Genomic DNA, 27,402 nt, shown 5'->3' on the forward strand with positions numbered 1-27,402 from the left:
GATGGATTTCACAAAAATCTAGATCTCTTGGATAAAGTGAAACTCCAGGAGGTGCTTTCTATTCAATTACGATAAATGGTACGATGCAAGGACCCAACATCTCAAAAGGATAAAAAAAAAAAAAGGGAATAGGAGAATCTCCAAACTGCCCTTTCTAACCTCTGAGCATCATTCGATACAAAATTTATTGTTTTTTTTCCTGCTACAATTCTCTGAAGATCATTATGCTTGAGTACGGTTATAATCTGTTAAATCACGAAAACATCTCACTAGATCATGAATAAGCATCTAAAATTTCTTGGCTATTTCAGAGTTCATCGTTTCCATTTTGCGACCAAAGTCACAAGCGATAGAGTTAAGCAAACAAAAAAATCATGCATGAAAACACAATTACATACAACTTGCACAATGAGTAATAAGTGACAAATTCTAAACTTCTCGAGAATGATTGAAATTCTCTTTTAGTCTTTATAATATCAACCGTGATTAAAATTCCATCTTATTGGTGCACGAGCAGCAGTTACTGAGATGGCCACCACTGACATGCAAAAAGTATAAGGAAACATTCCTGTGTCTTTCAGCCAAGCCCTGCTCAGTTTCTTTCCATTACTAGTGTACAGCTAGGGAAAGGAGGAGAGGAAAAAAATTCAGCTGCAATTTAACATCTGAAAGGTGTTTCTGTCCTCTACCATGGGATTTCTTTTTTGATGCATTTTCAATGATTTGGACCTTCACTCTTAACTCCATTGGCTTCACTTTTCCTTGCATAGGAATTTTTCACCAGTTCAGCGAATATTCCACCATTCTGTATCAAAATTTCAGGTTTATCAAATTCCACCATTCGTCCGCCATCTAGAATCAGCACCTTGTCATAATCCATAATGATGTTCAGGCGATGAGCAATGGTCAGCACTGTGGAGTCTTTAAATTTGTGACGAATAACTTCCTGGATCAAGTTGTCTGTCTTGAAGTCTACATTGGCAGTGGCCTCATCCATGACGATTATCTTGCTCTTCTGAACCAATGCACGAGCCAAACAGACTAGCTGCCTCTCACCAACACTGAAATTAGACCCGGTTTCGTTCACCCTGTACTCAAGCTGACCAGGAAGCTTTTCCACCATGGCTTTTAACTGCACTTCTTCAAGAGCAGTCCAAAGATCCAGATCTGTTTGCACTGAAAATGGGTCAAGGTTTCTCCTCAAGCTACCTCCAAAGAGAACCGGGTCCTGCGCAATAACAGCCATGGAACGCCGCGCCGTCTGAAGGTTAAGAGTTCCGACATCGACACCGTCAATTAACACCTGTGACCAACAAATGGAAAGTTAACTACATCGTAATAAAATTTTCGAACTATTTGATGATTATCTATCATGGATTGCTCTTCAATATTTTTAAATGTCTTATTCTCTACGCTAGGTTGTTCAAAGCTTGGTTAATAAAACCAACGGTTATTCTGAAATCTGATCTCAGATTTTTCTTGAGTACGCCTCAGCCGGTACTCAAGACAGAGGGCACAGTTTTTCCAAATAAGAACCGACCTAGGCTGGTGAATGACATTTTCATTTTTTTTCAAAACTTAGCGAAATTCTCTCCGAAAAAGTGCGAATGCTTTAGGGCCGTAAATACGGCAAGATCTTCCATAAACTGAACAATTTTTGAGCGAGTAAATGCCAGTTAAAATAGAGGTGATGCAAATAACAGAGAGAGGCTTCACATTTCATTTGCGTTATGATAAAAGTGATTTAAAAGGCTTCCAAACAAACTTTGAAACATTATTTTTACAAGTATCTGTCACAATCTGACACCTGTCAATTAGAGAGCGTGTAAGAAAAAAGGACTGGAGGACTTTGGCAAGGACTGTTACGACAATGTTTTCTTCAAAAACAGTCAATGATCTCACGGCAAGTATTATTCACTCTCGTCGACGATTAATTCATGTACGAAGATTTACCTCTGTTCATTAAGTAAACGGCAAGGAAAGTAATTTTAAGTTAATTCAAATTTTTTTTATTTTGAAGTTGTGAGAGTCTGCTCGTTTGTTTGCTGCAATAGCGTGTGTAAATCTGGTCTTTCCTCCACAAAAACTAAATTCGAATGATACACTCCAATTAGGCACAAGGGGATTTAATGCGGCCTTTTCTCATCGAATTCCTTCAGTTTCTGTTGTGCAGCTTATGGTACAAATGTCTAAATTTAATGGACTTGGAAAGACTCACCGAGAGCGTGTATTTGTTGTAGAACTGAAATTAAAACTTCGTTCGCCCTTTCTCTACGAACAAATTGTTTGAGAAAATTCATTTATTAAATGAATGAAAGTTCCATCGATTAGTTCAACTGTAACCAAATACCTCACGTTTTAACTTTCTAGACACTTTTTGTGAACTATTAAAATTTATTGCAGACGGTTTTTCAGGCGCTTGTCAACCAACGTAATGACAGTACTGCTCATACAAAAAGATTATTCTGAAACCAATATTTTTCTGTCAACCAAAGTGATTTGAGAGAGAGAAAAAGAGAGGATTAATAAGTTATTTATCGGCTTGAGGTAGTGACCGACGTCTTTGCTTAAAATACTGCCCAGCTGGAAAAACGATATATATTTATGAAAAATGGCAACGAAAGTAGGGATGTACTCGGCGATTCACGAAAGCGTTACCGTTTCCCGTGGGCAGAGATAGGAAAATACGGACCGCATAAAGAACCAATCAGATTGCAGGATCCCTTACCGTGCCCTTTGAGATAAAAATAAATAACACTATTTCTGTTTGATTTTCAGTGTGGTATGGTAGTGCCAATTTTTCCGAAAAATGAATAAATTAATTATTAAATAAGTGAATCTAATTCATTAGTTACTTTAGAAAAATTCCCTAATTACATTACAAAAAAATAAAACTACTCGAAAATATGGTTGCTAGTTACTTTACAATTAAAAAAAATCGTTATCAACGTTATTTTGAAGAAGCATTTTGAAAGTCGAATACAACTATTAATCTTTAAAATCTTTAAATTCATCGAGGGCTTACACAAAATTATCTAAAGCGTTCCTTTTGTTATCGCAGCAGAACATCGAAAAGAATAAAGCCATCTGCTGCTGTATTTTCTCTCAGTATTTCAAATCGGTATAAGCTGCAGACACCTTTCACAACCAATCGTAACCTAATCATGTCATTCAGATATCCACTAAGATTAAAACCGTGAATAACCTTTAAAGTGAGAAGTAAACGATCCTGAATACACATATCGTTCGAAGAGCATTGACTAACTCGCTATAAAAGCGACACAACGCCACCTTTTATTTAACAAAGGAAGCAGATGACAGATTCTGATTCAGAAGTGACTTAAGCTGAAAAAGTGTTCGAAAGCAACCCCCTTCGGAAAAAAAGGAATCAGTTCATAAAAATGGCTAATTAAGGTCATCAATGGCTTTGGTCATGCAAATAATGACACCGATAAGGCTATTACAATCTGGGGATTTTCAATACGTCATGAGCAATCACACTTGAAATCAAGACATGACCGCATTGTTTTTTCGCATGCGTTTTTGCGACATCAGTTTAGAGCATTGGGTTCGTTTTTTAACATTTAAAGACTGCGTAGATACCTAATGTGAAATAACCTATTCTAACCTCTCCTTCTGGTTCAGGCATGCGTAAAAGGGCTGCGACAATGGATGACTTGCCAGCTCCTGTTCTGCCTGCAATACCTATCTTCTCCTTGTCAGCGATGGACACGCTGATGTCTTTCAAAACCAGGGGACCACCTTTGGTGTACCTTAGGGACATCCTGCTGATGGTTAGGTTACCCCGCTGCGGCCAGGACGATGGAGGACAAGATCTTGTGCTATATCCTGGCTCAGCTTCTAAAGCAGTATACCACATTACTCTCTCTACAGATGTCATATTGTTTTCAACTTCAGAACTTACTTTGACGCCGTACTGTACCTCATCCAACGATTCAAGCAAGAACGAAAGCGACATCCCTGCCAAAGCTAAAAGATGGTTTTTGATAAGATCATCGGTATGATTAAGGCGGAAACGCTTCTTTATCGTTTTTATAATGTCTATGTTTTGCGTCCGCACGTCCATCTATGTTACTGGTTTTCTACCCGGCTTTCAATCTTTATGCCTTTCGGTTCAATTAGATTTGTCTTTCTGTTTATTTGGCTAGCTGTCACTATGTCTGTTTATTTTCTCTTTTGTCACTTCGTGTTTCTTTGTGTCTGTGTTTAGGTCCAACGTGGTATGTAGTAGTTCAATTTTTGTCTGTTAATTTCATTATGTTTGTTCATTTGTCTTTCTGGATGCTTAGACCTGCATAGCTTTGCCTTTCTCTGTCTATCAGCTTTTGACAGCCCATTGGTCTTTCGCTTCATCGCTTCGCCACCAATCACTGAGCAGAACTTCAGCAAAAATTTGTTTCTAAAACGGTCGCATCTTAGAAACTCTGAAAAATGGTGCAACGTTACCTGGGCTTTGAGTGACAAGAACTGCGCCAATTGCCGCTGCAGCTATCATTAGACTGCAAGCAGTAGTCATGCGCACACTAAGCCACTGTGTGCTGGTGATTACCATGATTGCAGCTGATGTGTTTTCATCCTGGTGTCTTAGAAGATGAAAAGAATCAAGTTGAATGGTAAGACATTTACACTAAAAAAATCCATGAGAATTTGGGATGAGAAAATGGGGAAAAATGTTGAAAGAACCCAATAAGGCAGGGTAATCTCCCTTTCTCTCTCTAGTTTTTTGTCATTTTACCTGGTATTTGACATGGTTAAAATCACTACAACAGTTATCCTTACCAGCCAATCACAGCTGAGCACTTAGCTTTAAAAGGTGACACGTCCCCAGTAGAAAGGACAACAACAGTATGCATTACCAAAGTCACGATTTGCATTAGAAGTGAGTTAATCATGAAAAAACAATAAGTAATCATTACCAAGTTTCATTACCAAATCTCGAACAGCTTTATCAGGGGTTTTAGACTGTACACTTACCTAAATAGACTCTTCAAGAAACCCTGCTCCATTTGAGATGAGCGAATTACTTCAAGTCCGGCGACGGTTTCTAAAATGTGTGAATATACAGGGCTGCAGGTGATAGCCTCCAATCGTTTAATTTCACGAGATGACTTTATATAATATCGTCCATAACATAAGACAACTGCAACGACAGGAATTGCCACTAAAATAAGCCAGGCGTTGGCTGCAATAGGAAGAAGAACGGTGCTGATGGAGAATAAAGAGACTTCCACAGCCAGGAGAAAGCGAGTAGGCAAATCATCGTCCATGACACTGATATCTTTAGAAAAACGATTTAAAATGCGTCCAACTGGAGTTTTGTCGAAAAACAGAACTGGTGCCTTTAGGACAGCCAAGACCATCTTGTTATGCAACATTTCAGAAGCTAGGAGGAGTGTAAGACAAACAAGGAAAGACACAACTATGTTGCCCAAAAAGGATGATCCAACAAGAGCGCCGTATATTCCCAATGTCGTAAAGGATCTTTGTCCTTCCTGACTCATTTGCGTAACCTGGGAAGCCCACCAGTAAGAAGCAACCAGTAACCCTAAAGAGAACAAATGGAAAATAATAATCCTAAAAGGTATGTTACTGAAATTAAATCGTTGGAACGAGGAGTGAATACTTCCAGTAGAGATGAGCAGGTATCTATATTCTGAGAGAATCACTTTATTAACAATCTGGATTTCAAATACCTGGTACGTCGGCTCCAACATAAATATTTATCCAACGAAAAAAATTAATTTGCAATGCAGATCTGATTGGGCAACTATATTGGTTTCATAGAGATCCTGTGAGGTAACCTTAACCAAAACAAATTAAAACTTCGATGTTACCCATACCAATGAAACTGGAACTATTTAATTACAATGTTGTTCTAATACCTTTTATGCCAAGAACAGCCAGAAAAAGGCAGAGTACAAAAGGAACTCTCAGGGCTGTCCTGATGTAGCTCCAATATATCTTCCAAGTAATGGAACCAGTATTGCGGTCTTCTTCCTCTACTTTTAAATTTTGATCCCCAAGGTCTTCTTCATGAGGAAGTTGAGTTGGTCTATGCGGGGGTGATTTGCATGTCGCCTTGGCACTTTCTGTTTGGGAAACAAACTGAAAAGTTTTGGAATCTTCCTCCCTGAAGCAATGTCCTTCCTCGACTTGGACACCGTTGTTCAGCACCATTACGTTAGGTATGTGAGTTAAGTAGTTAAGCTGATGCGTCACCAAAACACGAATCCGGTTTGAGAGAAATCCACAAATGCAGTTATTAAAGAGATGCTTTCCAACTTTAGTATCCACTGCACTTAGGGGATCATCCAGCAAATAGATATCTGCAGCAGAATACAGTGCACGTGCTAAACTTACACGTACACGCTGACCACCACTGAGACTTACACCACGGTGTCCTATTTCGGTCAAGTCTCCTTTAGAGAAGTTTTGTAGGTCTGGTTGCATACAGCAAACATCAAGAATTTCGTTGTAACGTTTAATGTCAAGGTGTCTTCCAAAAAGAATGTTGTCTCTAACGGTGCCCGAGAAAACCCAGGGAATCTGTGGAACATATGCGACTGTTCCATTAAATGCCACTGTTCCACTGATAGTAGGTAGCTCTCCAAGAATTGCCATCAACAGAGAGGACTTTCCACTCCCTACTGGTCCTGTTACAGCTAACATCTCACCCTGGCTCACAAAAAATGTAACGTTCGTTAAAGCTCTCCTGTCTTCACGTTTGTCCCATGAAGCCGAGACTCGAACCATAGATAGCCCGTTCTTTTCTGTATCTATCTTCGTTGGAGTTTCAGATAAAGAGTGAAGTTTAGTGTCTCCAGATCTGAAGCTCTCTGGTCTGAAGACGGCTGTACTGCATCCTTTTCTTTTCAATCGCCTATCCTGCTTAGCGAATAGAGCCGATGTTAATCCAAACTGCCTTAACATGAACTTCTCGATTCTTTTGACGGCAATGTAGCCTTCGGCAACATAGGGCAGTGAGAAACCCATGGCCATTGTCACAGAATCATTTATTACATTAAGGCAGGACAGGATTGTAAACATTGCGAAAGCAGTGATCTGTTCCCCGGTAGCGATCAAAGTTATTATAGATAGCAGACTGGCCAATGGCGCTGTTGTGAAACCCACGGAATTTAAGCCGGAAACAATGAGCCCTCGTAGTTGGACAAACCACATTTCTCGCCTATGAAGGAAAATGATTGGCACATAAATAAGCTGGTCTTATTTCCTTTTGCTAAAACCGGGTCTTTTTTTTGGGACTTGAATCGGAGACTAAGATGTTAGGTATGAAAATATTACGCCTCGGTTGATCATCCCTTTCAATAAGCAACAAGGAGAAGCGTGGAAATGAAATCGTTTGAAAGCTAGTTTTTTTTAATGAAAATATCAAAACAGGAATACGTCTAGACTTCAAGGCTTGAAAGCAAACGCCTTCGGAGCTGTAGATGTGGACTACGGATATAAAGCTATAAAATAACAAACCTTATGAATCAGTCACAAAAGTTTGCCTGGATCGAAGGTGGAATTAAAACCTCCCCGGTAATGGTATTCCGTACCACTAGGAACTTTGAATATAACTTCAGTACTTTCTTTGGTGTATTTTACCTCCTTAGTTGATTGATTATTTCAGCAAACTCCATTTCCCAGGCGTGTATTTTAACAGCCCGAACGTTATGAACAACCTCGTTCATAACTTCCAGTCTTTTGTCTCTGGCCTCTTGAGTTTTGAGGCGTAGCTTTCCACTTTGATGTGACAGTACAATGATGCAACAAATTAATACAACATAAAATAAAACTCCGGCAAGAGCTTTCCATCCGATCAAGGTCAAAAGAACAGCGCAAGCAGCCAAAATCTCGATAGGAAAGAAAACGATATTGGATAAATCCCAAACAGCTTTTTCGATCTTCCGAGCATCGTTTGACACAAGATTTATGGTCTTTCCTGTGATAATTTCCTGAACGTCACTACGCTTAAGCTTGGTTAGAATCTGCGTAAAAGAGAAATGTTACATAGCGTTTAGTGAATATCCCAGGCAGCTTATCTATCTAAACAGAATTACCATGAGTTGTTGAACCAGGGTTAGAAGTGGTTCTAAGATGTATCGGAAGGAATCCTATCACTGGAAGGAAACAAAAACATCGCTCCACGTAAACAATTAGACGAAATCAGCTGTTAGGGTAAGACTCTTTCCATCCCACCCATTGAAATGAAGCTGTGTAAAAAGTAGCGGACCCTAGCGATAACAAGATCAAGAACGTAAAATTAGGAGCTACTTAACTATTCTTTGCTTCAAATCCGTGGCACTCACCTTTTTGTAGATAAGCCCGATGCACGCCACTTTCAGTCGTATCCCCCATATTTTTGTCATCCCAGTGTAGTGATTCTTCGTCAGTCCCTTGGTTACAACAACAACAATTATACCACCAACAAATAGAATAGTAGAAACAGAATATCCCTGCTGTTCCTGCTCCAGGTATGACAAGAAAAACCACAGCAGCAGTGGTAGAAAAACGGAGGCAAGAAGTCTCAGTACTTTGAGAATAAACAGCGTCATGTACGCTCGCCATGAGAACATACGGGATAATGCCCTCCACATGTGAGGTTTGCAACCTTGAGCTCGGCTGAAGTAAACTTCTCGTTGCCATTTAATTTCAAGTTTTAGAACGAGTTGATCCATACTGTCTTCCTCGCGAACGGGAAAAATGTCTTCCTTTCCCAGTGGTTTCCTGCTGCCAAGTTTTAAGACGGTGTTCATCCACTGTAGTGTTACTCGGGAGAGCCAGTTTGCAGAGTCATAAGGATGTGGGGCTGTAAAACGACTGCTACCCACCGGTTCATCCCTTTCCATATTTCAAAAGTAATCCTTCCTTTCCTCCTTTTGCTTGTTCTGTGAAAATAAGACAACAGGTAAACCCTTAAACGAGCAGGCTGTGTAACCCTCTCTATCGAGTTACATGCAAGAAGAGAGGGGAGGGGAGGGGCAGGGTGGTCAAATTTAATAGGAGAGGAGCTCTAAAAGTTGAGATAGTTTTTTAAGGGATGTAGCGGTGCGGAAGGCACGACGTATGATTTATAAGCTTTTGGCGTAATAACCGGGTATTCTATCATTAGACTTATAATTACCTGTTTAAGTATGCAAGAAACATTTAGTAATTGCACATCCAGTTAAAAAGCTGACATTTAAAGAGAGAGCTCTAAGCAGTCGAAAACAGCCAGCTATAAGCCGAGACCCATACATTATTACAGGACTGAATTGTTAACTACAGGAAAACCTAACATTTTCTGAAAAAATCACATTAATTGTCATAAATGAGGCTTAGACAATGGTTATTTATGGTGATTTAATATGCAAAGGACAAAAAAGCTAACTATTCACCTGAAAAGCAGCGATTCATAACTCAGATGGATTAATGTGATCCAAAAAATAAATTTAAAACTAACTGTGTTGTTAGGCGGCATCACCAGTACCTACACATCCGTAGTATCTATCAAACAATCTCGTGCAGAAAACAGCCAAGTTCCATCGATTTGTAATCGCATCCCGTCATCATCACGGTTATTCCCTATCAAGAATCTTTAACATGGGCGAGACACCGACGCGGTTCAAACTACCATCCAATTAAAAGTTAATAACCAATGATTGCATATTGTGTTTCCTTACTTTAAGTTAGCTTATAAGTAAATACATCCCGATTTAGTAGAGTTTCCATGCGCTAGAAAATTTTTTAAAAACTTTCGGCCATAAGCCGAGACCCCCTCTAGAGCGCCAATTTTAATTTACTTCAGTTTTAATTTGTGTAAAAATCGCTCGGCTAATAGTCGAATAAATACGGTAAGTAAATAAAAGGACTCGACAGTGCGTTTTTAACTAACTTTAAAAGCTCCGCTGATTCAGCACTGACCTGAACACTGCGACTGTTATACAAATGCCTCGTGTTAGAAGCTGTCCATTTGCACGCAATCTATGTGGCGTGAACAAGTGAGCGTTTCTCCTTAGTCCAGTATTTCTGAATTGCGGTGTAAAGTCAAGAGGCAAGCATGAGAAGCAAGAACTTATCGCTGCTAACTGATTAAATGAAACTAACGTGTGATGTAGCGCTCGTAAAAACTGGTAGATGAAAATCTTCTGTCGAAGATGTATTCCGTAATTTAAGAAACGCAACGCTGTGGTTGATTGACTGTGATCTAATAATGGAAACACTCTTAACTTCAACATGCAAATTTCTTCGTTCTTCTCTCATTATACACCGACTACCTTAAAAGTTAAATCATCCGCTTCATTATTTTCCATAGGACGTTACAAAAGTTACCGCGTTTCTGTTTATTGAAGATTATGAAATTAATTTCTTCAGAATTACAGGAATACTATCTCGTTGGTATGCTATAATCATTGCTACAACGCACTGGAAGTCATAAAAGCGACTTCACTTTCCACAGAATTTAACAATTATTTGCCTCAGGCGAAGTGAATATTACTGAATAATCCCCAAGACCATTCGAGGAGATTATTCAATGATATTCACCTCGTTTGAGGCATCGAACGTCGCGCTCTCTGAAGGTTCAGAGTTCTAATATCGATACCGTCAATCAACACTTGTGACGAACAATTGGAAAGTAAATTATATCGCATTCATATTTAAGCAGTTAAAAATTGTTAATCTATAAAATAAATATCAATTTCAAATAGGGAATATTATGTCTTTGATCAAGATAGGCCGTCTTCCTGGTGCTCCCAAAAGATTATTTTCATTGTCGAGTAACATTCACTGATATTACACCAGAAAATGCAACTCCTTTTCACATACCTCCTAAAAATATTAGAACAAATATTAAAACAAATATTAGACAGTTTGCGTTACGTCTCCAAGGACCTAAACTTTTCAATTCTCTTCCAAAACTGTTGGAAGTCTTATATTAATTGCGAACATTAATCCAACGTTTACTTTCGCAATTTTCTCAAGCTGCTTAAGTATATGAATAAAGGAGGTAAGTTTCTGAAGAAACTGTGGTGCTGCATCGGTAGGACAATATAACAGAGAAATTTAGTATTATCAAGTAATTTAGTAGTTACTAAGTTGATAAGTTAACCGTTAAGCTAACGGTGACAAATTTAAGTTATCAACTTAAATGATAGTACTAAATTGCCCTGCTAAAGGATATGTTTATTTGAGTGCCTGCTATTGTCGTTGTTGTTTCCTGTGCGTGTGTTTTTTTCTTTCCTTTTAATCTAAATTATCATGCTATATAACTGATGTCTCACTTTGCAAAATATGAGGAGCCTATCGCTCGCTTAAGACTTTTGGTTTCTTTTCGGTTTTCTTTTTGGGTTTCCTCGCCACATGTTAAATTTTCGGTTATTTCACATTCATGTATATGTAATTGCTGTTGATTATCCTGATGTATTATAATTACAAAATGGCTTAAGAAACAAAATAACAATGGGAACATGCAAGGTTTCCAGGAGAGGTTCGTTGCTTTATTTCAAGAAAGTAATGGTAAACTGACTGAGTCAAAGGTTTACGAAATTTCAGAGTAAAATAAGAGTACCACTGAACTATAGTCAATGTCAGTTCAAGCATATAAAAGAACAGTAGCAAGCAATTACTACCCTCTCTGAAAGTTCGTACTGGCTGAAATCGTTTGCCTATTTGCAACAATTGACAACTAGTGATTCTGATCGCCTTTACTTACTTGTTAGCATCGTCTTCCTTGTTTTTGTTATAAGACTGACCAAGATTCACTTTCATGGAATGACAGAAATATGGGGTAAACGACTAAAAATGGCGACCATTGAGCTCATTTACAAGAGGTTAAGATTTAATTTCTACACATCTCAAAATGAGTGTAATGGTTTAAATGTGGCACCGATCAGATTAAAAAGCAACGTGATTTCTGTAGCACCTTTTTGCTCACGTTTATTTCAAAGTTTCTTTTTTATTTTCGTAAAACTGTTAGATTTTTTCATTTTTCGTGTTTAACGAGACACAAAATATAACATTACAGGAGAATTATTTTCAACAGGTACTGTTTACATGCTCTTTGAAACCGATCACGCCTGAAATTCACGATTTAATTAATGATGACTTTAAAAGGTGCTAAATATCGTCAGATAAATTAAGAAATACATGTAATTCTTAGAGTGGATTACAGTCCTTAGGTTGAAAGAGGCTCCTATTTTCTTAACCTGGTTTGAGGTGGAGTTCGTTTTAATGGTATGGCGTGGTGCAAATGCCTTACTTGTGGTCCGAGGACAACACAAATTCAAAGCACAGCGGGTCGTCGAATTTATTTGTAAACTATATTGCTTCCAAGATAGTGAAGAATGGATCAGTCCTGATGCAACAGTCCTGAAAATTTTTTAAATCATGACACACTACGATTTTCATCTTTTTCAAGGATCAGGAGATAGCACATCTGTTTGTCTTCACTCCAAGCAATGGTGCCTATTTTTACTCAGTATGGGGTTTGTTTATTTTCTCGTATCAGTTTTATCAATGCTTTTCACTAAAGAATCCAGGAGACTACGAGAAATATCTCTTCTTCATGACAATTTCATCGTGTTAATCATATTATCTTCCTTGTTGGAATGGCTCGTTATCGCACAGGAAACTTTATCTTCGGGAGCAGTAGAGATTTACTTTACAGCTCATCAAAAGATACGAGTGGGGACCTGCCGTTTAATTATTTTCCTGTATTCTTGTTTGCAAACTAGTTCTACGGTTGCTTTAATCTTCACGATATATGCCAGAAAATTTTTGTTACCCAACATGAATTGCATCAAGCCAAAACCGTTGTGTAGCATTCGTTTGTTCGCCATACAGTTCGTGGCTGGCGTTATAGTTGCCGTGACAACGATTCTAGCTGACATTTCCACTACGAGTGGCTGTTGTTTGCATCCTTTTAACGCTGGGGGTTTTGAAAAGACAAAAGACATGATTTACAACTTAAGCAATGTATGTGCGATATGTCTTCTTTTGCTTGTCTCTACAGATAAATGTCTTAAACTGTTTTTGGCTGGACGAAGAGTTCGTTTTCCCTTCTGTACAACATCGAACAAATACCGTTTTAGGCCAGTGAGAAAAGAGGAAGTGATATGCTGATTCATCAATACGTGAAACTAAAAATACAAAAATACGAAAATATTCACAGAGGTTTACCGCACTGTTCTGTCACTAAAAGTGATTCCATGTATTAACTTGTCTGAAATCAAAACAATTTTGCCAATGAGTATCAATTGAACAGCCCAATAAGCTTAAGCGACCGAACGAACGATCGACACACCGATCCACCGACCCAACATGATGGCGACTGAAAGACGGAGTGAATGAACAAAACAGCGGATGATCGAATGAACGAATAAACAAGCGAACGAACGAAGGAACGAACGAACGAACGAACGAACGAACGAACGAACGAACGAACGAACGAATAAAAAAGAACAAGGACCCGATCTAAGATTTGATAACACTGTTACGAATGACCGGATAATCAAACCTGGAAGTTCTCGCGAAGTGGGACGAAAGAGTGGATAATGTAAAAACCATATGCAGCGAATGCGAATTAATGCAATGATGTAAACAGTGGCAAATGGTGCAGCGAAGGGTACCAATAGGTTAAAAATGGACAGAAAGAGCAGCAAACATCACACTGTCTCGAATATCATCCTCTCTACGGAAAAAAAGAAAAAATATTAAACATATGCCGCCTCAATCTGACTCCAAGTTTTACAGAAGATCAGATCAGTCAAAAACCTAGTAACTTCCTTTCCAACCTTCATATCTTGCACCCACGAGTGTCCCACGCGCACGTTTGCCTGAAGCCATTCGGATAGATCAATTTCAAAGGAAGAGAGGACAACTCTCCCGAGCAACATGGTCGAAATTGAGGCCCGAGAGGGCATTAGTCTTTCTGCTAAGAAATTTTGGATAATTCTGTGGGCATTTGGTTAAATCTTTGCTATTGGCCTTGTTCCCCTTCGCTGTTGACGTTAAGATTCTAATTACATTAAAAAATATCTTCATTAAATCCCCGCACCGTATTGTTCTTGTACAGCTGTACCCTTTTAGAACCAAATAAAATTATGCAACCACATCATCATAGAAGATTTAAAGCGAAATACAATTTTTATTCACAATTTTTTCGTGTTTCATCAAAAAAAAGGGAAAAAATTTTGAAACTGCAAAACAAATGTTAATATTCCCAAGAATAATAATAATGATATTCGCTCTGCGTTGAAGCTGTCAAAGTCATTATGCTGCAGATAAAAATAAAGAAGTTAGTCAATCATGAATATTTAATTTATTCCGGGAAGTCGTACAAATGATTATGTTTACCTCTGGCACATTTTTACAAAAGTTTTCGCCTTTGTTGTACGTCTGCGGGGGATTATTCGCATCCAGAATTTCAACCGAGCGATCGAACTTAAGCGAGGGCTAATCTATTTTGATTCACCATCTACGAACATATGCATTCAAGCAGAAGACACATTACAAACACTTTCGAAGGAGACTTTTAATAATGGGAAATAAGCAAGGAACTGCGTCCGTATTTCAAGACGAAGAGGATGAAGAAACGTGGTTTGAATGGATGGAAGCGACGGGTGATCGTAGAAATCAGAAAAGGTTGCCCATTTCCCCATGTTCTGATCTACTGGCGGTTCATGCGGTTCAACCGATGTCTCTTACACCTGGCGTGACCGATACGGCGAGAGAAGCAAAACAAAAATACCGCAGTGAAGCAAAAGCTCTCAGTGGACTCTATTTAGCTAGTGCGAAGAGAGAGAACATTTCGGTCGACCCATCGTTTCGCGGTGATGCGAAGAATAACAACTATTTACCGAAAGTAAGAGAAGGCGAAGAAGACGAATTGGACATGATGACGGTTGGCCAGGTGAGTGTAGTTAAGGAAAGAGGACAGGGATTATAAGAACCGTCGTCACAGTTCACAAGTCATGCAATAGTTCTTGTTTTGAGTTTGTCATTGCAATCCATTCAATCGTCTGTCGATCCATAACCATATCCTATCCCTTTTGGAGTATCGTCTCATTTCATCTTTGTTCTATATGACCAAGAAAATGACTGATTCAAGACACGGAGAGGTAACTTAACGGACCAAATATTCTTATTTCACTTTTCAAACTGAAAACAAAAATCTCTACGAAACAAATTCTGCATAATAAAAAGCCTCTCGATAACAACCTGTCAAGTTGCTCGCTTGTTTACCAAAAAATAAAATCAGTTCAACTGAAATTTATGCAAAAAATCATTCGACAATTACGAGGAATGAAGTGCTTTGCTCGTTCTGCGGCACCTAGCTGTTATATTGTTTTAGGTTGTTTTTCAAATGTGATTTTTTTGGCTTTCTGGCTCTTGACTATGCAGAGCAAGTGGTACACCAAAAAAAAGCGAAAATAAAATATGAATCGGCTTTACTAAACGACTACGTCAATGAATGGCGATGGGTTTTAAAGATAAAGATGGGACTTTTCAAGCTTTTGCTTCAAGACAGACATATCTGCATTAACGATAATTATTTCTTGTTTTAAAGTGCCAGCCAGAAAAGAAGCTAAATAGGAACCGCAAATCGAGATTTTTTTTTTCTTTTCGTTTCACATGCGAGAGTCGCTGTTCGAATAACCGACTGTATAAACCAGTCTTTCAAGATTATTCACAACGAAAGTGCATGATTTTTACAAATAAACTGCAGCATAATAGACTTCTTTGAGAGTCATTTAGGCGTATAGGTCCCTCAACATACAGTTAGAGGTAGGTAGGGGGGGTAAGAGCCGTATATTCTTTCAAATGGATTATCAACATGAATCAATAAATCAAAACGATGAAAAATTTTTCATAAAATGTGATAATGGGATAAAGTTTTACTTTCTTTCATAAAAGCAGCTTCTCGAAAGCAAGCTTAGCAGACCGTTTTTAATCAATTCTATTGCATACACGAAAAAACAAAACCTTATTGTTTAAATTAAGCCACGTCTACAGCCCTTATATTTGCTTGGCAAATATTTGGGTAGTTTTATTTAGGATAACAATAAGTTTTAAAAAATTATAACTCGCAAATATGCAGTCCTAAATATCATTTTAAGTGCTATTAAGACATTATTAATGAATCCAACGCGAGACAATTTTTTCCGGAAATAGAAGCAGACAAAGATTAAATTAAGGCTAGCGAATATTCTTTAAAAATAGTATCGCTAAACGATCTTTCTTGGCAAAGTGAAAAATCAAGATTTCGGCGACCTATTTCTTGTACAAATACGAGTAACGTTAGTGCCCTTCCTGAACAAAAATGATTATATCGTGTGTACTGATAATTACTTAGACTTCTCAAGAAACTGGGGACGAATACAGTGACTATGAAATTTTACATTGTTAAATCATTTCTAACAACTGCTTTTGTCATTCGTGATGTCAGAGATATCTCTACCTTGTAACTAGGTTGCGCTTGCCTGGGGCGATTTTTCTCATGCAAATAGGGCTTCATGAAACAAAAGAGATGTTGATAATCAAAGAGTTGACAGGAAAAGTGCGCGTGCTGATTTTGGTCAACAGTTAAAATTATTTAGCGCCTTTCAAAGACGCTGAGGTTAATAATTGTTTAGAGATTATTTTGCTAAACCAGCCAGCCCCTATCACAGAGCTTTTCGGAAACACTCGAACGGCTACGGAGTGGAGAAATAGAGCTACATCTTCATATCAACAAGCTATCTCAGGAAAAGGAAAAAAGCTGCACGGAGTAAAATGGTTGCTATTAGTGATTTAAAGTGCTAATTCACCCACGTAAGATCCTTTTTATTTTTCTGGGTAGGTGCTGCCAGATTTCCCAGCCGGGGAAGTGAATGTGTCTCTTTTTTTCGACAAAACATCCAGCCGTCTAAAGGTAAACATTGTAAAGGCTCGCAACCTCTGCTGCAAGGCCCGAGAGGGGAAGAGACAAGACCGATGTGGCGTAAGTTGTTCAGGTAATATAATAGTTTTTATTCGTTATTCGTTGTTAAGACTAGTCCTTTGATATAACCCAGCACATTTTATTACCCATGTTTTTTTTTTCTTTTAAAGGGAAATTTATACACTAAATTTTGGCAAAGTTCGACAACATGGTATTGAATTAAATTATTTTAAATCACTTATTGAATTCAATCATTTTCAACTTGGGACTAACGCATGTCAAAAGGGATCGGCACAGAGATTGATGGTTAGACAGGGTTTGTCGCTTCCAAGGGTTGGGTTGAGTGCCAAGCTTTCAACTTCTGAATTTTCTTTAAATAGGAATTCACCCCTGAGGATCAAGTCAAATCCAATTTAGATAAAAAAGGACTCGCACCAAGTGGTCCACCCAGCTAGAGCTTATCCTAGTTCTAACAGCATCACACGACAAGGATCATTACCACTCTCCCCTAGACGGGATACTAAACCATCGCAAGGTCACCCCCCCCCCCCCAGCACTTAATAAGCTTCACTGACAATTGCCGGTACCCGTTAAAACTCCTAAGCGAAAAGAGGCATTTATAAAGTAAAGTGTTTTTCCTAAGAACACAATACAATGATTCAGCCAAGTTTTGATCCCTGACCTCTCGAATTTTTAACTTGCAGATTTGTATATAAACGTGCTACTGTTGGAGGGACAAAAACAATTGGAGTCACATCGAACATCGAAGAAGAAAGGAAGCACTGATGTACTCTTCTACGAAAATTTTGCGTTGGACCTTACTTCTCTTGACGTACGTCAGATAATTTTGCGGTTGACCGCAATGCATTGTTGTAAATATGTAATTAACGCTGATCACGTGATTGGTCACGTGGATACGAACGATAAATCATGGGGTTCTTCTTTCAGCTCTCATTGGGTAGAGGTAATCACGTCTCCAGGAACGAACGTGAATAGATGGCATACTCTATGGTGTTAAAAAAAGAAAAAAAAAAGAAGCCAGAGAACACACCTTTTTTGATGGCTCAACATATAATAAGCGAGTAAGTCTTGCGAGTTGCTTTGTATTTTTTGAACCCTTAGGGGATTGGGAAATACGAGCCATGAGCAATATATCCGTTCATTTTATATGTTAAACCATCGAATAAGGTGTATGTTGCTTATTTTGTGCGGTCCGTTGCCCTAATATGGTAAAATTTGCATGATGGTGCAATGATAAGTAGGCGTACGGCCTTGATGAAACCGTTGTTATAAAGACTACAAAAAAAAGGATAAAAATAAGAAAGCAAGGATAAAAAATAAGAAAGCAAGGATAAAAAATAAGAAAGCAAGGATAAAAAATAAGAATGCAAGGATAAAAAATGAAATTAAACACAAATTGTGGCAATCAAAATATAATTATTAATTTAAAAACTTATTTATTTTGCGTATGTGCAGCATTTTTGATACTTGCATTTTTGATACAGCATTTTTGCCAACGATTGTGTGATATTCCTGGTTGGTTCGATGGCGAAAACAGCCATTTTAAAGTGCAATTAACAGGTAATATAAAAGTGTTACTTTGGGGGGGAGGGGTGCCCGTTACTTTCCCCCCCCACCCTTTGTACTCTGGTGAGTGCCCTCTGTTGACACAGTGTGACCCACCCATTTGAAAAATTCTGACTACACTCCTGTAACAAAAAAGGCAAAAAGAGGATATTTAAAGTAAGGACCCTCATGAGGATGGCAAAACATACATCGTTTAAGAGGAGGCCTCCATCACTAGAAATGGTTTTCAGGGGATGATCCAATTAATGTCACAGACAAAAAGTAATTCAACCAGAAAGCTATAAAAGTGAAAATATATTAAATATAGAAAAAAAAATTAGTGGAAGACAAGTCAGTTTTAAACATGACACGAGGCATCGGTATTTTTCATTTGTTTGGCAGGAAAGCCTAATCGTTCAAAGCTCTAAATATAAGGTGTGTCTTTTCATTCAGTTCGTAGTTAGGGAAGTCTTGATAACATTACAACCATGTAGATGACTTTAAGACGTCGTAAAAATATCAAATTTATACTGGAGCATCTCCCTTAATCGCATCTTGACCAACAAAACATCGATTCCAAAGAACACAGAAAACTGTAGAAGGTAGAAATCTTTACAGATCATACATATTTGGTGAACTTTCCAAAAGTGCAAATAGAGTATCAACGCAATGTGTTGATATTCTGTGTCATTCATTATAATTGAATTGAATCAGAAGCACTCTTTGATGACAAACCTGAAGAAAAGCTCACACACTGCACGGAAATTTGAGCAATAGAGGACTATTTTAATGTTTTCATAGCCTCCTCTAAACACACAGGTGCATGGAAGAATTCGAGAAAGCAGTGCATAATTCTTATAAATTCTTCCGAAAGGAAAAAGTCCTCGATTGCTTTTATAAATTTTTTTCAAGAATTAAACGAAACACGTCACAAACCCACGATCATACTCTCGTTTAAAAGAAAACAATCGACCAATGAATGCTTACCATCATGAATATCTAAGAAATGACTTTGGTAACTCAGTGACATGTTGTACGCTTCAACAAACAGAAGGCCAGGGAAATTTATTATTTAACCAGTCCCTGTACTGAATGATGCCCACGTAAAAATCTTGTTTAGTTTGGTCCTCTATTACTTCTTTGCTAAATGCAAGGTTATCTTTACCAGTCCTCGAATAATAATTTCAGCTTTTACGTCTGTGCGATTAGGTCTGCTACTCAGCAACAAAGGAGAAATTTAGTACCTGTGCAACCACCACGAACACATATTAATTCCCGAAGAAAAACAATAAGGAAAATCAATAAAACATATGTCTGCTAAAACTGCTAAAATCAACTTTATGTTTATTTGGGGCAGTTCTGCAATCAGTTTTTATTAAATTTTCAACTCCAGAAATTGCATTTCTAGTGTTTTGATTGGTTCACGTAGCTCCGGTTATCTGATATGGAGCTGCTAAAAGGCTCCAAATATCCAAACGTCGGATCAATATCAGTATCCAGGTAACTTCCCACCTACCCCTCCCCTAACTCAACAACAGTCATATCAATTGACAACAACAGTCAATTGACAACAAGTTAAGGTTAATATTGGGTTAGGGGAGGGGTAGGTGGGCAGTTGCCCAGATACTGATATTGATCCCAAACGTCCAGGGTTTAATGAAAATGGATACATTTTTTCCATTTGCACATGTTGGATACGAGATTGATTATAGCTAATTCGGTTCTACGCGCCTTGTTAGCTATTTATCACCTCATATCCGACGTGCGCTCATGGATTAATAGTTAATTACATCAATTACCACTTTTCAATTCTTTTTATGAGCAAGAAATACGCATTTTATATAATTGGACGTTAAGAGAGGGAGAAAGTTCAAGAACTTGTACAAATAGTCCAATCGATCGTATTTTCAGAACATGTAAATACGTTGTATAAAACTGGAAAGAAAATTCATCTTTTTTCTTTTCTATGACAACATATATTAGTTATTCAGAAATGTGGCTTTTTGTCTGAAAACCAATATTCTAATAAATCTCCATTTTTTTTGGTGCCAAGATTTTGCTTTCGGTAAAGGAGAAATATAGGAGTTGTTAACTTTCTAAATGTGCGAGGAGCGATTCAGTCGTAAACACATGGCAAAAATTTTTAACTGGAAGATATTTGTCTCTTTAGTTGGCCTTGTAAGTTTTTTCTCGTTTTTCTATCAAGCAATACTGCTTCTTAATCATTCAGCTAAACATATTCCGATCAGTTCTTCACTATTTCGCAATAAAAGCTTGTTAGGAAAGCGCCATGATGATAACAACTTCGTAGCTTGCAAGCTTCCCGAATTGGATCCGTTTCACCCTAGTGTGATTCATTTTACTAAGGACTTCGGTAAGCTGCGTTGTAATGGTGCTAGTTATTCAAGCTTCGAGAACAATGTCCTTCGAGTTGAAGGCACTGGAGTCGTTTCCGTGCAATACAGAACGATCCAAAGGCCTTTGGGGGACGATTTTGGAGTGGTTCTTTCTGATCCAGTCAGAGTTCGCAACGAGGAAAAGCGTAATCAAACAGGTGAGTGTTTTCAGAAGTAAAATTTCAACTATTGTCCTCAATTTTCTGGGTTTTTTTCCCTACAGCGCCAGGGGGTAAGGGGAACTTATTGCGAGGACACCACTCAAAAGTTTTCTCCGAGATTATCATTTTTAAGCTTTTCTAAGCTTTTTAAAGCTTTTTAAAGGTTCACGGACTGAGGAACTTTTCACAAGTTACCTTTCTAGGCTGTATTCTTCAGAAAAATAAAAAAATGCTTAAATGGCTAAATCACTTTTGATTATTCAACTTTTTTACTACTTATACTTACTACTACCGATCTTAGTTGCGACATGGATTTTGATATTACAATTAAAGCAACCCCCTATAGCATGGACCAATCTTGGATCTTGGCTGTAATAGAAATTTAGACATACTGAGCTAAGTACGACTCTTTACGGTGGCCAGTATAAATCATTTATTCAACTGATAACACCAAATTATAATAACACTCCCCACCGACGCAGCACCACAGTTTCAGTGGGATGTTACCCCCTTTAATGTTAAATCAGTTTTTCTTCAATTAAGAAAAATCTAAACTCCTCTACACCAACAAAATCTAGAAATAAATGTCATCTTTAAAAGCCGTTTCCACGAAACTGAAAAACTGAAGAATTGGGTGGGCATAGTTAAAAAAGGAAAATGTTTCTTCATCTTCTAAGATGGACGCTCTAGCTAAGATCTCGCGGAGCCTAAAGGCGATTTAAGTTAACCGAAAAATAAAAGATAACAGTCTATTCTACATTGCATTATCTAGGAATCTGCAGCGCAAAAAATCGCAATAAATCATAGTAGTGGTAGTAGTAGTAGTAGTAGTAGTAGTAGTAGTAGTAGTAGTAGTAGTAGTAGTAGTGGCAGTAGTAGTAGTAGTAGTAGTAGTAGTAGTAGTAGTAGTAGTAGTAGTAGTAGTAGTAGTAGTGGCAGTAGTAGTAGTAGTAGTAGTGGCAGTAGTAGTAGTAGTAGTAGTAGTAGTGGTGGTGGTGGTGGTGGTGGTGGTGGTGGTGGTGGTGGTGGTAGTGGTAGTAGTAGTAGTGGCAGTAGCAGTAGTAGTAGTAGTAGTAGTAGTAGTAGTAGTAAGTAAGTAAGTAAGTAAGTAAGTAGCAAAGCAGATTAAAAGAGATGTATGCCATACGTGGTTATGGTTTCAGGTTACTTTAGCGGAAATGCATCCGTAGAGACGGACTTCATTCGAGTCGATGTCGTCACATCGTCGGGAGATATAAAAACTGACGTACACATGCACGTGTTTCCTAAAAAAGAAGTTCTCAGAAGACAGTCCAAGCCAGGAATTCCTTTGAATGTTGCACTGATTATGTTTGACTCCACGTCGGCGGTCAATTTTCAAAGAAAAATGCCTCACAGTTTGGACTATCTAATCAAGAATATGACCTCGATATTATTTCAAGGTAGGTTATCTCTTGTTCACTTTAGAGTTAGCGCTGTAGCAGTTGGCAGTGCCAAAGATAGGCCATATGTTGCTTTTTTAATGATAACGTTCATGTGTTTGAAGTTAGATTTCCATACCAGTTCAGTAAAGAATTAAGAAGGCTAAATTTACAAAAAAAAATTAAACTCACTTTAAATGATGACTCGGTAGCCCTTCGTTAACTCGTCTTCTAAAGATTTTAGTACCGCTTTTTATATGCTTCTTGGTGCCGTCCATTTACGAAATATTTCATCTTATAAAAGTCAAGTGTACCTTTACGTACTATTACCTTACCAGTGATAGGCATCTTTTTGCACTAATCGACAGGTGAGACAATCGTAGGAGATGGAACCACGGCACAGTTGACAGCGTTGCTGACTGGAAAGACGGAGAAAGAGCAATCAGAGGCTAGAAAGAGAATTGATTCATCTAGACCAGTAGACAACTGGCGTTGGATCTTTAAAGAGTTTAAAAAGAGTGGGTACGCTACGATGTTTTCAGAAGATTCCCCGCATCTTGCCTCCTTTAATTATCGCTTGAAAGGTTTCCACGATCCGCCCACTGACCATTACGCCAGACCGTTTTGGCTAGAGGCTTTCCAACTAATGATGAAGAGCAAATTTTGCCTTAACAGTAGGCCTGCTCATAACGAATCTCTAAATTATTTGATGAGTTTTTTCCGACGTTACCAGGACACGCCAAAATTTGCATTCTCATCTCATGCTGACATATCACACGATAGCGTAAACACGGTTGGTTTTGCGGACGACGACCTTAAAGCAACTTTAGAGGCGATGCAAAAAGAGTCACTCTTGAAAAACACTTTGTTGATAATTTTTTCCGATCACGGACCACGATTTTCTGGTTTCAGGAGTACAATACAAGGGAAACTTGAAGAACGATTCCCATTTATGTCATTTACCTTGCCGGAATGGTTTCAAGACGAGTATCCTGACCTTCAAAGTAACCTTCTTCATAATTCCCGCGTTCTTACATCACCTTTTGATGTTTATGCAACTTTACGTCACATCTTGTCATATCCTCATTACCCAAGGGGGATTTTAGTTGGGCAAAGCCTGTTTAGCCGGATAGATCCAAGGAATCGCACATGCGCGAGTGCTGGCGTAGACGATCATTGGTGTCCTTGTCTTGACCTAGAAGAGGTTGGCACTAATGAGTCTGTGGTGATGGAATTAGCAGATTTTGTGGTATTACATATCAACAATCTGACGTCACAGAATGAAGAGCTGGTGAAGATGTGTCGGCGGTTGAAACTGAAAGAAGTGAACAGGGCATTCCGCGAAATGCCCAGTGAAGCCATGCAAAGGTTTCAGGGTACCACGAGAGATGCACGAGATACGTGTGACGGTTGTGGGGTGGTTTTGGGTAAAAAGTCCCGGAATAACCTCGTTAAAGACACTTTGTATCAGTTGCATTTTGTTACATCTCCCAATGAGGGATTTTATGAAGCTACTGTTAGGATACAGAAGGGTGTTCCCTCACTTGTAGGGGACATAAGTAGAATCGACGCATACAAAGACCAACCATATTGCATAATGGAAGATTTTCCACTTTTACGAAAGTATTGCTATTGCTTTTCAAGAAAATTAAACATCTCTAGTCAACGCTAGTTGAAACAAAAATCAAAAAACTTTTGAGTATTATAAAAGATAAGTCTTTTCCATTCCTCTTTAAATTCCTTGTGCAAACATCTTCTAGGCATGTATTTAATTCATTGACGGCGCATATGCCAAGCAGCATCAGCGCTGGGGTGTAGGAAAAATGTAGACAATGAGGGAACAATATTATTTAAAATCGGTATCAACAGCTTTGATTAAGATTATTGTCCATTTCCTTTTTCTGATGAAGGTTTTTCTTAAACCCCAAAATTTTGAAATTTGTAGGCTAATGTCCTCTTTTGATATAGCTTGTCGGATGTGACGCATAAGAGAAAAACAAGAATAGACCCTTTATTATCTGCAGGCCATTTTAGAATGAGAACAGTAGAAACACAAAGAGCAGATAAGCGTAAATTCTAGACAGTTAAAGTGTGATACATGTTCTGACGTCTGCATCCGCGTATATATACAAAACATCGAAGATCCCTAGTCACTTCCCTGCGCTTCAGTGTTCAATGATGAAACGATGTCTCAATTAACATTCTAATATGACCAGACGAGTATTTTTGTTGTTAATTATAACCACTACAATTTCTTCAAATGCGATCGGTGCAGTAGCTTCTTTATTTTTTCACTAATCATTCTGTCCATCTGTAAACGTGAAGTGTTATCAGGCACCTGCATGTGATTGGACAGTTGAAGCAGCCAATCACACTAAGTCCCCCAGCCAAATCCACCAATCACAGAATTAATCACAATAACCATAGTAACAACCACTTATCTTAAAAAAACAATTGAGAAATTTCCAAAATAGGAAAATTTCTTTTTACTTTAGACATTGTCTCAACTGGAGATATTTGAGCTAAATGTATTTGTTGTTTTCGGAAATTGTAACGGTGATGATTAAGTGATAACAGGACTTCTTGTCGTCCAATTCTGTCGGCAATCATACCCGTGATTGAGAAAATGGACTCTTCCTTCGGGGTCATCCAATTGTGTTTATCACTCATATGATTACAAACCGAATTGGACTTCACCCAGTCCTATTACCGTTATTTATTGCATGGACCATTTTCTTATGGCTCTTAATGACTGGTTTTCTTAGCATTCTATATTATTTTAAATAATAAAATTAATTAAAATAGGGGATGGTTAATTCTATGGTAAAAATTAGTATTTCAGCTCCCTTGATATATTTTTTTATTATTATTATCAGTCATATCCTACTTAGCCATGCTTTGGGAACATGGCCAGAAACTAGAAAGCAACAAAATGATGACTAACTTGTTCCTGTATTGCAGAAATATATTTACAGAAATATGATATATCTATATTCTACAACCAATAATGTGCTGTTGTTGTTTTTGTCCTAAAACGAATCCTACATCTTCTAGAAATAGCTATCAAAGGTGGTTTCTGCTACATCGATTGTCTCACCATCATCCCCCTCAAGAGCCTTACACAGTTCAATCTTTAACTACGTATTGATTATCTTAAATTCTCTGTAATTATAGATTTGTGCCTTTTGACTTACGTGCAAATGGTGCGTCTGAAAAGGAACCTAATTGCTGTGAAATGACCTCGATGCAAATGAAAAAAAAGGGCTTTCGACACTTGCATGTGTTTACTCACAAATCAACTTTATTGGCATGAAATCAATTTCTTATCATTTGCATGTTTATAATTTCAATTCTGTCAAAAATACGGTAGATGGAAAAGGCAAAATAAAAATCACGTTGATAGCTGTCTTCTTGAGCAGTAGTTTTTTATTATACGAAAATTAAAGAGAGAACCATCTATTATTTACATTTCTGAATATGTCTATTTCAACTGACAGTCGTGTCTTAATTGACTTTCCTCCAACAAGGCTCTAATGCAGGTGACAGAATTTAAATTTTTCCATTTTTTTAAATTTAAAACTTCTAAATTTCATGAACTCCTTCTTATTCTATCTAACATGAACTCCCTCCCCTATCAAAACTGCTGTTATATATAGTTTCTGCTTAATTTAATACAATATAAAGTCATTTACGATAGTCAAAGAACCACGTTAACAGCGATTTAGCATATTATGTGTGCCAAGAACAAACAGGAATTTGCATTTTGTGTATTTTAAAATGACTTGTTTTAACTGAATTTCTAGACATTGATTACTTACTGTGAGAGAATAGTGGCTGAAATTTTTTGTCAAAGCCCGTGGTGGGCTCATTCCGAAAGTGTTTCTTTCCAAGGACAAATCACTGGAGACTGAAGACAGCAAATAACTTGAAAACATCTCAGACAGGTGATTAAATGCTCGCCATCGCTTTTTTGAGAACCACTGCAGTAAGTACAGGTTTTAAGTAATTTTTACTGTAACCGTTTGGACAGGCATCCAACTTGGATTAAAGTGTGGTCAGGTTTACCGAATCTATGGTTAAACAGATATTACGCCCCCTTTAAAATCAATTTTCTAACAGGTTATGCAATTTATGACGATCTTCGAACGGTGCACTTTGTTTCGAATTTCACACCTTCGTCTCTACTGATGAAAGGCAGAGAATGATTCTCTACTAAGGTGTATTAAGAAATATTACGTTTGGAAAACAAGAAAATCGAAATTCGAACCAAAGTAATAAATGCAACTTCGCAACTATTAAGCCAACTAGCTATTTGGCTCCGTGGATGCAATGAAATGTCATTTTTGGATTGTAATATATTATTAGACTTTTGTATAAAATTTCATTGCACAGCCATTCAACTTCAAGTGAGCCAGTGGCTGGTTATAATTTTTAGAGGAACAGAACGTAAACTTCTAGAAAAATAGCTTTCGTGTCCTAAAAACATGGGAATTTGTAACACATCTAAAGTATATCTTTTAGTATTTTACCATAACTGAGTCAGTTCTTTACTGGTAGGTGCATTATAGGAATGACATTTACGTTAACAATTTATCTGAATTCTGCGCAGACCAGAAGAAACCGAAGCACAAAAATCGGAGAAGGAATTTGCAAGATTATATCACAACAAGGCAATTACATCAGTTGGCATCCATTTAGGATACAGGAAAGTAGCGCATAAGATAAGGCAGTTGTACCAAGGCATGTTGAAACGTAAGTAGTTCAAACTAAAATATATTTCTGGTCAGGAACACCTGCCTCCATCTAGGCATTTTCCTTCTCGAGTGACCATCTCAAAATACTAACGTCGTAACTAATCAATTTATGCTATATTAGGCAGTCATACATGAGTTTAGAAAATATTAAAATTCGAAGCTTTGCGAATTCTAATAAAAGGCCTTTTCTAAATACTTTTA

The 27,402-nt window shown here is 37.8% G+C and overlaps 2 protein-coding genes and 1 pseudogene across 2 annotated transcripts; 2 read left to right on the top strand and 1 right to left on the bottom strand.

The window, feature by feature from the left end:
* Positions 1-715: 715 nt before the first annotated feature.
* On the bottom strand, positions 716-13,848 carry LOC131780296 (ATP-binding cassette sub-family C member 4-like; annotated as a pseudogene).
* A 486-nt stretch (positions 13,849-14,334) lies between these two features.
* Positions 14,335-19,974, top strand: LOC131780282 (uncharacterized). Its single transcript, XM_059096903.2, has 3 exons — positions 14,335-14,914; positions 16,844-16,997; positions 17,629-19,974. The coding sequence occupies exons 1-3, from the start codon at positions 14,543-14,545 to the stop codon at positions 17,940-17,942; spliced, it is 840 nt and encodes a 279-aa protein (XP_058952886.1). The 5' UTR covers positions 14,335-14,542; the 3' UTR covers positions 17,943-19,974.
* A 616-nt stretch (positions 19,975-20,590) lies between these two features.
* LOC131780297 (uncharacterized) lies at positions 20,591-25,402 on the top strand. Its single transcript, XM_059096914.2, has 3 exons — positions 20,591-21,044; positions 22,211-22,468; positions 22,816-25,402. Exons 1-3 carry the CDS (start codon positions 20,591-20,593, stop codon positions 24,117-24,119), a joined length of 2,016 nt encoding a protein of 671 aa, XP_058952897.2. The 3' UTR covers positions 24,120-25,402.
* The last annotated feature ends 2,000 nt before the right edge of the window (positions 25,403-27,402 follow it).

This window comes from Pocillopora verrucosa, chromosome 3, assembly GCF_036669915.1.
Source record: "Pocillopora verrucosa isolate sample1 chromosome 3, ASM3666991v2, whole genome shotgun sequence".
In the NCBI taxonomy this organism is placed as follows: domain Eukaryota; kingdom Metazoa; phylum Cnidaria; class Anthozoa; order Scleractinia; family Pocilloporidae; genus Pocillopora; species Pocillopora verrucosa.

Bases quoted from the DNA above. Each gene is read 5' to 3' on its own strand.
- LOC131780282 (XM_059096903.2), top strand. From the start codon at position 14,543: ATGGGAAATAAGCAAGGAACTGCGTCCGTATTTCAAGACGAAGAGGAT. The intron at 14,915-16,843 runs GTGAGTGTAGTT...TTTTCTGGGTAG, and splicing joins ACATGATGACGGTTGGCCAG to GTGCTGCCAGATTTCCCAGC. The intron at 16,998-17,628 runs GTAATATAATAG...TTTAACTTGCAG, and splicing joins ATGTGGCGTAAGTTGTTCAG to ATTTGTATATAAACGTGCTA.
- LOC131780297 (XM_059096914.2), top strand. From the start codon at position 20,591: ATGTGCGAGGAGCGATTCAGTCGTAAACACATGGCAAAAATTTTTAAC. The intron at 21,045-22,210 runs GTGAGTGTTTTC...TTATGGTTTCAG, and splicing joins GGAAAAGCGTAATCAAACAG to GTTACTTTAGCGGAAATGCA. The intron at 22,469-22,815 runs GTAGGTTATCTC...ACTAATCGACAG, and splicing joins GACCTCGATATTATTTCAAG to GTGAGACAATCGTAGGAGAT.